The following is an 8,649-nucleotide window of genomic DNA, read 5'->3' as shown; positions in this document are numbered from 1 at the left end:
GGGGAGGAAAGAAGGAAGGAAGAAAGGTAGGAGGGAAGGGAGGGAGGGAGGAAAGAAGGAAGGAGGAAGGAAGGAAGGGAGGAGGGAGGGAGGAAAGAAGGAAGGAGGAAGGAAGGAAGGGAGGAAAGGAGGGAGGGAGGAAAGAAGGAAGGAAGGAAGGGAGGAAAGAAAGAACAGTCAAAACAGACGGGTCAACCTCCGATCATTGTGTGAGGCGATATTAGTTATTATCTCATATCAGAGAAAAGACCAAGTGCTCCAGCAGCTCTACGTATATAAGTCTGGGGATCATTTAAGTGCTTTTTAAGATGATGACATCGTCCACAGAGAGGAAAATGTTCCTTTTTTTTAAGAGTGATTATTTAGTGAAGCATAATGATTTAAAAGGCTGACTGAGCTCTGGCTTCATAAGGACTTTAAACCTCTTGACATTCACTAATATTTTAAAACAAGCTATTTAAGTTTTGTTATTTGCTTTTTTCCTCCCTCTGCTTCCTGTAGTTAAAGAATAGAGATGTAGATGTGAAAGTACTGACCTGTTTAAAGGTCAAAAAGTTTCTTTGTTTCATTTCCATCTGTCCTTCCTCCCTACCTTCCTTTTTTCCTTTCCCTTCCTTCCTCCTTTCCTTCCGTCTGTCTGTCCTTCCTACCTTTCTTCCCTCCTTCCTTTTGTTTGTCTGTCTTTCCTTCCTTCCCTTCTTATTTCTGTCCTTCCTTCCTTCTGTCCTTCCTTCCTTCATTCCTACCTTCTGTCCATCATTCCTTCCTTTTTTCCTTTCTTCCTAACTTCCTCCCTTCCTTCCGTCTGTCTGTCCTTCCTACCTTTCTTCCCTCTTTCCTTTTGTCTGTCTTTCCTTCTTTCCCTCCTTCTGTCCTTCTTCCTTCCTTCCTACCTTCTGTCCTTCCTACCTTCCAATTTTCCTGTCTTCGGTCCTTCCTTCCATCTTTCCTTCCTTTCTTCCTCCCTTTGTTCTGTCTGTCCTTCCTCACTACCTCCCGTTTTTCCTTGCTGTCCTTCTTTCTTTCCTTCCTTCCTTTCTTCCGTCCGTCTGTCTTTCCAACCTTTCGTCCCTCCTTCCTTTTGTCTGTCTTTCCGTCCTTCCCTTTTTATTTCCTTCCTTCCTTCCTTCCCTCTGTCCTTCCTTCCTCCCTTTCTTCCGTCTGTCCTTCCTTCTTTCCTTCCTTCCATCTGTCTGTCCTTCCTACCTTTCTTCCTTCCTTCCTTCTGTCTTTCCTTCCTTCCTTCCCTCCATCTTCTTAATGATCTGGCCCACAGGAGATCAGATTGGTCTGTATGTGGCCCTTGAATGACATTGGAGAGAAGAAAAAAAAAAACATTAAAAACTTTTCTTTTCAGAATAAACAAAAATGGAAATATTTTACAACTTTCTAAGAATGTTTTAGTGCAGCTGATACACAAAATTAGAGACTAATTATGACGGGATATTGAGAAAAGTCTGAATATGAACAGTATGTAAGGGGTTTAAACATGATAAATAATACTAAGACACACACAGAAAAGCAACTGAAGGGTTAACATATCGAAGTCGGTCAGTCAATTTGAGGCCAATGGTTAAAAAAAGGTGTAAAGTTCAAGTGTCTGATCCAGAGAGAAGAAGAAGAGACAGATGGAGGGAAAAGGAGGAAATTGAAGGCAGACATGAGGGCTGGGTAGATGCAGCAGGGGTGGAGGTTAGTTGGAGGTGTCTGAGGAGGGGTTTTTTTTGAAGCGATGGAGGAATGAGGATTTTGGAGGGGAGAGTCGTGCCTGCCAGCTGGTCGAGGAAAAACACATTTCCTCTGAAGCCACAGTAGAGATACAGTATCTGCTTCTCCTGGTTATCTCACATGACATTTTAGTTTATCAGAAACCTCATAATGTGTTTTTATTGGTTATTTGGGCTTTATAACACTGCAGCTGTAGGAAGGAAGGATGGAAGGGAGGAAGTAAAGGAGGGAGGAAGGATGGAAGGGAGGAAGAAAGAAGGAGGAGGAAGAAGGATGGAAGGAAAGGAGGGAGGGAGGAAGGATGGAAGGGAGGGAGGGAGGAAGAAGGAAAGAGGAAGGAAGGTAGGAAGGATGGACGAAGGAAGGAAGGTAGGAGGAGGGAGGAAGGAAAGAAGAAAAGAGGGAGGAAGGAAGGTAGGAAGGATGGAAGGGAGGAAGAAGGAAGGAAAGGAAGGATGGAAGGGAAGAAGGTAGGAAGGAAGGATGGAAGGGAGGGAGGGAGGAAGAAGGAAGGAGGAAGGAAGGAAGGTAGGAGGGAGGGAGGGAGGAAAGAAGAAAAGAGGGAGGAAGGAAGGTAGGAAGGATGGAAGGGAGGGAAGAAGGAAAGAAGGATGGAAGGGAAGAAGAAGAAAGGAAAGGAGGTAGGGTGGAAGGATGGAAGGGAGGAGGGAGGGAGAAAAGGAAGGGAGGAAGAAGGAAGGAAGGAAAGGAGGGAGGAAGGATGGAAGGTAGGAAGGAAGGAAAGGAGGAGGGAGGAAGGATGGAAGGGAGGAATGAGGAAAGGAAGGTAAGAAGGGAGGAAGAAGAAGGAAAGGAGGGGAGAAAAGAAGCAAAGAAGGAAGGTAGGAGGGAAGGAAGGATGGACAAAAGAAGGAAGGAAGGTAGGAGGGGAGGAAAGAAGGAAGGTAGGAGGGAGAAGGGGAAGGAGGACAGAGAAGAACAGTCAAAACTGACCCGGGAGGACGACAGGAAGGTTAAAATGATCTGAATATAAAACATTTGATTCAATAACACCAAAAAACTCCAGTCAGTGTGAGAAAGAGGAAATAATTAGTTGAAATTCAACATTTGAAACCTGCAAATACTCATAATTGCACTAATTCATGTGTTGATTTGAGTTTTTGCAACTGCAGCAGAACGAGAATGATGATGTAACATTTAAATTAGCACAGAGGGAAAAGATGCCATAGATGGTTGGGGTCTCTTCATCTTAAAGATCTCCTCCTCTCTAGTAGAGTAAATAGTCTCCTTTCTGTCCTCAATTAATACATCAGTAGACCATCACCCCCCCCCCCCCCCCAATGTTATTGTGTCCCCTTTTTAATCCCCCTTTTCTCCCCTCCGTCTTCCCTTGAAGTGATGAATCTTATTAACGTTCGTATCACAACACAACGCTCTTATCAGCTGGTCGCTTCGTTGACATGCTTACAGTATAGTGCCCCCCGAACTCCACCCCCCGTTTTTAATTGGAGCTCATTAGTAGTGGATTAAAAAAATAATAATTTAAAAAATGCTGTTTTTGCTCAATTTTCACCCCCACCCCTCAAAAAAAAAAAAAAAAAAAAAAAAAGCATGAGGGGGAGAAGTCTATGAAAATGTTAATTAATAGCGGATCGAGGAGAACACTGGCAATTAGTGAAGGCTGACAGATAAGCAAGGCACTGGAGACTTTGACGACTATACACACACACACACACACACTCACACACATGCACACACACACACACACACACACACAAATACACACACACACACACACACACACACACACACACACACACACACACACACACACACAGCAGGGTCATGTAGACAAGCTCCACTGTTTGATTCAGGCCAAACAGGAAGTAAGATTACAAATAGGGTCTTATTCTTAGTTGACATAAGTAAGCAAGGCACTGGAGACTTTGACGACTACACACACACACACACACACACACACACACACACACACACACACACACACACTTGTACAGATACAGAATAGACATAAAAACAAACATTGATATCAGCGGACAAACAAACACACACACACACACACACACAGAGATACACAGATACAAACAGTAAAGTGTGTTGCTATGGTTATCTACCAGATGTGAGAAAACATTCAGCTGTCTCTCTCTCTCTCTCTCTCTCTCTCTCTCTCTCTCTCTCTCTCTCCCTCTCTCTCTCTCTCTCCCCCCTCTCTCTCTCTCCCCCTCTCTCTTTCTCTTTTTCTCTCTCTCTCTCTCTATGTCTCTCTCTCTCTCTCTATCTCTCACTCTCTCTCTCTCTCTCTCTCTCTCTCTCTCTTTTTATATTTGTATGCTTTTGTTGTAAGGCAGCATCCCGGGGAATTAAATTGTTGATATTTGACAGTAAGTGGCAGGTTCACTGTGTGTGTGTGTGTGTGTGTGTGTGTGTGTGTGTGTGTGTGTGTGTGTGTGTGTGTGTGTGTGTGTGTGTGTGTGTGTGTGTGGATGGATTCTTATAATGAGAGTCACAGTGTCAATATGTAGTAATTCTAACTACTTCTTACTTTATTTTTATGTTTATTCCAAAAACTAAAGTCTCCCTAATTAGGCAGTAGTGTGACCAAAGTGTCACTATGTTGTCTGAGTTAAGTTACCAGATTAATACAAACTCATAAACTCTTTATTGGCCGAGCGTGTTTATGCATACAATTAATTTGACTCCAATTTAATGGCTCTTAAGGGACTTTTTAGGCAAGATACTTAACCCCAAATTGCTCCCAATGGCTGTGACAATGGTGTGTGACTGTGTGTGAATGGTTAGTTTCCCTCCTGATGAGCAAGTTGGCACTGTGTGTGTGTGTGTCTGTGTGTGTGTGTGTGTGTGTGTGTGCCGCTGCCATCAGTGTCTGAATGTGTATGAATGGGTGAATGAGATATGTAGTGTAAAAAGTGCTTTGAGTGGTCAAAAAGGTCGAAAAGCTCTATATAAGTACAGTTAATGTACCTGTAAACCAGATACAAATAGTGCAAATAGGCTTTACACGATCAGCTAATGATTCAAGATTAAAAAAACTTTATTGTCCATCACATCGTTTCAGCTCCAACATGTACGGATGTGATTTTAGAAATTGAAGATTTGGAGTAAAGAAGGAGAAAAAGAAGTAAAATCCTGCTGCTATAGTTAGTTTATATAGAAGCTTTGGTTGCTAAGGTGGTTGCTAAGGGGGGCCTTAAGAGACAGGAGCTAAAACGGCCTGTTTCAGAAAGAGGCTGAACTGAGCGGCTGCATGAAGGACCAGTAGAAAATATATAAGGAGTTTTTAACTGGAAATCATGTAAAGATATTCCAGTAGAGACACAGAATATTAACATAGAGCTGCAGATGTGAAGAATCTTTGTCCCTCTAAACTAAATCCTACGCAGAGAAACTTAATAGTCAGTCTTCAAAACTAAACATGTCGGTGGTGTGGAACTTCTTCCGAGTAAATGAGACCGATAAAACACAAGCCATCTGTAATCTATGCAACGGGAGCATCTGCAAAAAGTTTTAACATGACGACATTGATTGGATCGGTGAATTAAGACATTACAGCCGATCTCACTAATTACATAAAATGCTAAATATCGGCCGATCTGATATAGCTGATCAGATCGGCTTGGTGCAAAGCATGCACATAACACTGAGATAAATGTTGAATGGTTAAAATAGACCAGTCATTGTTTGTGTAATTGTTGTGCATGGGAAAAGATCACATGACATGCGGCTCCAGCAGTGGCCTCTTTTTTTGACTTTGACTCTAAAACATGGATTGTTTTAAAGAAGACTGAATATAGTGATTAAATATGGCCCCTGTTCATTCCTATAAATTAAAGTTGCTCCGTTGCGTTTGAAGCCATCAGCCAGTGTGAGTCACATAACAGACCCGGTAGCTGTAATTACACAGTATGGCCACTACAGTATGTGTGGCGCTGTTCCTGGGACTTATTTACTTTCTCTAAATCAACAGACCTTCAGGTGGAGTTTATGATATTTTTGCTGTTTTCCAATGAACTACAGTGCTGTCCTGTTATTGCTTATGCTTCTATTTTTCTAATAAAGATTAAAATATTCAAATTTTTTAATTATAGAAACCGTTCTTTCTCCTGACTAGAGTCTCCTGACTGATGAAACGCTGACTAAGTAATTCATTAGCATCATAATCTTGATGACATCTGCTCAATTCTCTTTTTTTCCCCTCAGTTTTTTAACCCATTTTCCTCTTCCTCTCTTCTTCCTCCCTACAGGTGAGCCTGCGGTGGCCAGAGAGAACAACTGTCTGAATGCCGCTAAGGCCTGCAACCTGAACGACACGTGCAAGAAGTACCGCTCAGCCTACATCAGCCCCTGCACCAGCCGTGTCTCCACCGCCGAAGTCTGCAACAAGAGGAAGTGCCACAAGGCCCTACGGCAGTTCTTTGACAAGGCGAGCCACTTCTGACACGAGCTTATGAAAAAAAATAAAAAGAGACTAAAAAAGCTCACACACACACACACACACACAGAGAGAGACACACACACACAGACACACTGGAGGTTTTCCAAACGACTGATATCTGATAAAAGCTGAATGTGCAACATAAAGGACCCGCTTCAAAAGAAAGAATGATATTTGAAGTGGATAAGTTAGAGGGGTTGTCAAAATCACAATAAATAATCACACAGGCCCTTTTTGTGTTCGGGGGGGTGGTGGTGGGGAGGGGGAGAAGAGGGGAGTGGGGGAGGGGGGGGTTTGCTTTTTTCGAGCGCAAAGCTTTGACATTGATTCAGTCATCAAACACAAAAGATGTTGTTTCTGTCTGTGCCATATTGTAAAAAATGATGCGAACCATTGTAATTACGATCCAGCTCTCACATGATGTCCCTTTGGAATAACTTTACTGGGATCGCTTCAAGTAAGCAACAATATGAATAAATAGAAAACTACAAAGGACGCATGACATTGTTAATCTTAGTGTGATGTATAATTTTGTTTTCTTCTCTAGCAGCAGAGAAACTCTCTCTTTCTCTCTTTCTCTGTTTCTCTCTGTGTCTGTCTGTCTGTGTGTGTGTGTGTGTGTGTGTGTGTGTCTGTCTGTCTGTCTGTCTGTCTGTCTGTCTGTCTGTCTGTCTGTCTGTCTGTCTGTCTGTCTGTGCGTGCGTGTGTGTGTGTGTGTGTGTGTGTGTGTGTGTGTGTGTGTGTGTGTCTGTGTCTGTGTGTCTGTGTGTGTGTGAGAACAGCCGTAAGCCTCAAGTTTTCTTTGACTTGGATATAAAACTATGATGACATGCTTCTTTTGTGGCCCGTCTGTCTGTTGTTACAACCCCAGTGACATCCACACTGTCATTCAACATTAACATCAGATTTTATGCATATTATTTTTTATTCTACTGAAGCGATCCTTGAATAGGCAAGGGAGCAAATTTGGACATTTTTTAACATAAAAATCCATTAAAACTCTCCTTTTTCTTTCATTTTAAACTCCTACACTTGCTTTAAAAGAGTCGTCAGGGTTACCGTTGTCGGCTACGATGGCATGTTACCACCTCAGTGTTTGGGTGGTTGTTTGTTTTACTGTCATTGATGCTAAACTAACGGGGGTTGACAGAGCTGATTGAACTGTTGCTTGCGGTAAGTGATGAATTGTGAATTTCCAACAGTGACATTGTTTATGTGGAATAAACAGAGGGAACTGACAGTGAGCATGAGCAGCCGACGGCACTGACGATGCTCCACAAAGAAAAGAACATCTACAGCAAACTTCACACTTCATCAATAGAAAAATTCAGGGGCAAAAAAAAAAGTATCTCTGGAAAGGCAGAGCAGCAATTCTCGCAAAAAGACTAAACACTGGAATAAGAAAAAGAAGTCTAGAAATGTTGAACTTGAAGTGTAAAGTTGTGTTGTTTTTGTGTTACTCAGGTTCCTCCGAAGCACAGCTACGGCATGCTGTTCTGCTCGTGTCCTCTCAGCGACCAGACGGCTTGTTCTGAACGCAGGCGTCAGACGATAGTTCCCGTCTGCTCGTACGAAGAAAAGCAAAAACCAAACTGTCTGGAACTGCAGGCCGCCTGCAAGACCAACTACATCTGCAGGTAGGAAACGATAGAAGTCAGTGTAAAGTAAGAATAAACATGTGTTCTGAGTTTGACATACCACAGAAAAGTGTGTTGTTAACCACCCTGCCAAATTTGAATGATTAAAAAAATCGCCAAATATATTAAATTAGGCTTCAAAGTTGTGTAAAAATCAGCCTCTTTCTCTGCTCCCAAATGCTGTGGCCGTGGCCGCCGAGTCCGCTAAAACCCCGCCCCCTACCAAGTGTCACCTGTCAATCAAAGTCACCACCTCTACCAGAAATATGGACGCTACGTCTGAGAGCTTTCTGCTGCTAACTTGGCGGATAACTTGGCAGCTAACTCGGCGGCTAGCTCGGCAGCTAACTCGAGAGCTAACTCAGCGGCTAGCTCAGCGGCTAACTCAGCTGACTGGCTAACTGTAGACTGTAGTAGTAGTAGTAGTGTGTTGAATGTATTTATACCTCTACAGCAGCAGGGGGGGGGGTTATGCTAATCACTAAATCCTGAACACAGAAATCTTGAAACACAGTTTGTGAAGCCTAGCTCCACAATTCAAATCTAAATGGTTGAAATGCTTTTTACACCTTTTTTAGAAATACATTTATGACCTATTTAATGTGTTTAGAAGAAAATGTCTTTAAAATATGTTATAGGGTATTGTGAGAGAGAGAGACAGAGACAGACAGAGACAGAGACAGAGAGAGAGAGAGAGAGAGACAGAGACAGAGACAGAGAGAGAGACAGAGAGAGAGAGAGACAGAGACAGAGAGAGAGAGAGAGAGAGAGACAGACAGAGAGAGAGAGAGAGAGAGAGCGAGAGAGAGAGAGAGAGATGGGGAATGGCATCTATGAAGTCTCCATGTGTGG

General features: G+C 42.8%; 1 protein-coding gene across 1 annotated transcript in view; it reads left to right on the top strand.

Moving 5' to 3' along the window:
* Positions 1-8,649, top strand: part of gfra1a (gdnf family receptor alpha 1a) — a 173,248-nt gene that overhangs the window by 121,999 nt on the left and 42,600 nt on the right. Inside the window, 2 exon segments of the mRNA XM_053333677.1 lie at positions 5,970-6,148; positions 7,625-7,797. Of these exon segments, the coding sequence (XP_053189652.1) occupies positions 5,970-6,148; positions 7,625-7,797 (352 nt within the window).

Source organism: Scomber japonicus, chromosome 14 (genome assembly GCF_027409825.1).
Source record: "Scomber japonicus isolate fScoJap1 chromosome 14, fScoJap1.pri, whole genome shotgun sequence".
Lineage (NCBI taxonomy): Eukaryota > Metazoa > Chordata > Actinopteri > Scombriformes > Scombridae > Scomber > Scomber japonicus.
Note: the sequence above shows the minus strand (reverse complement) of the source record. Positions and strands in the feature narration are given on the sequence as shown.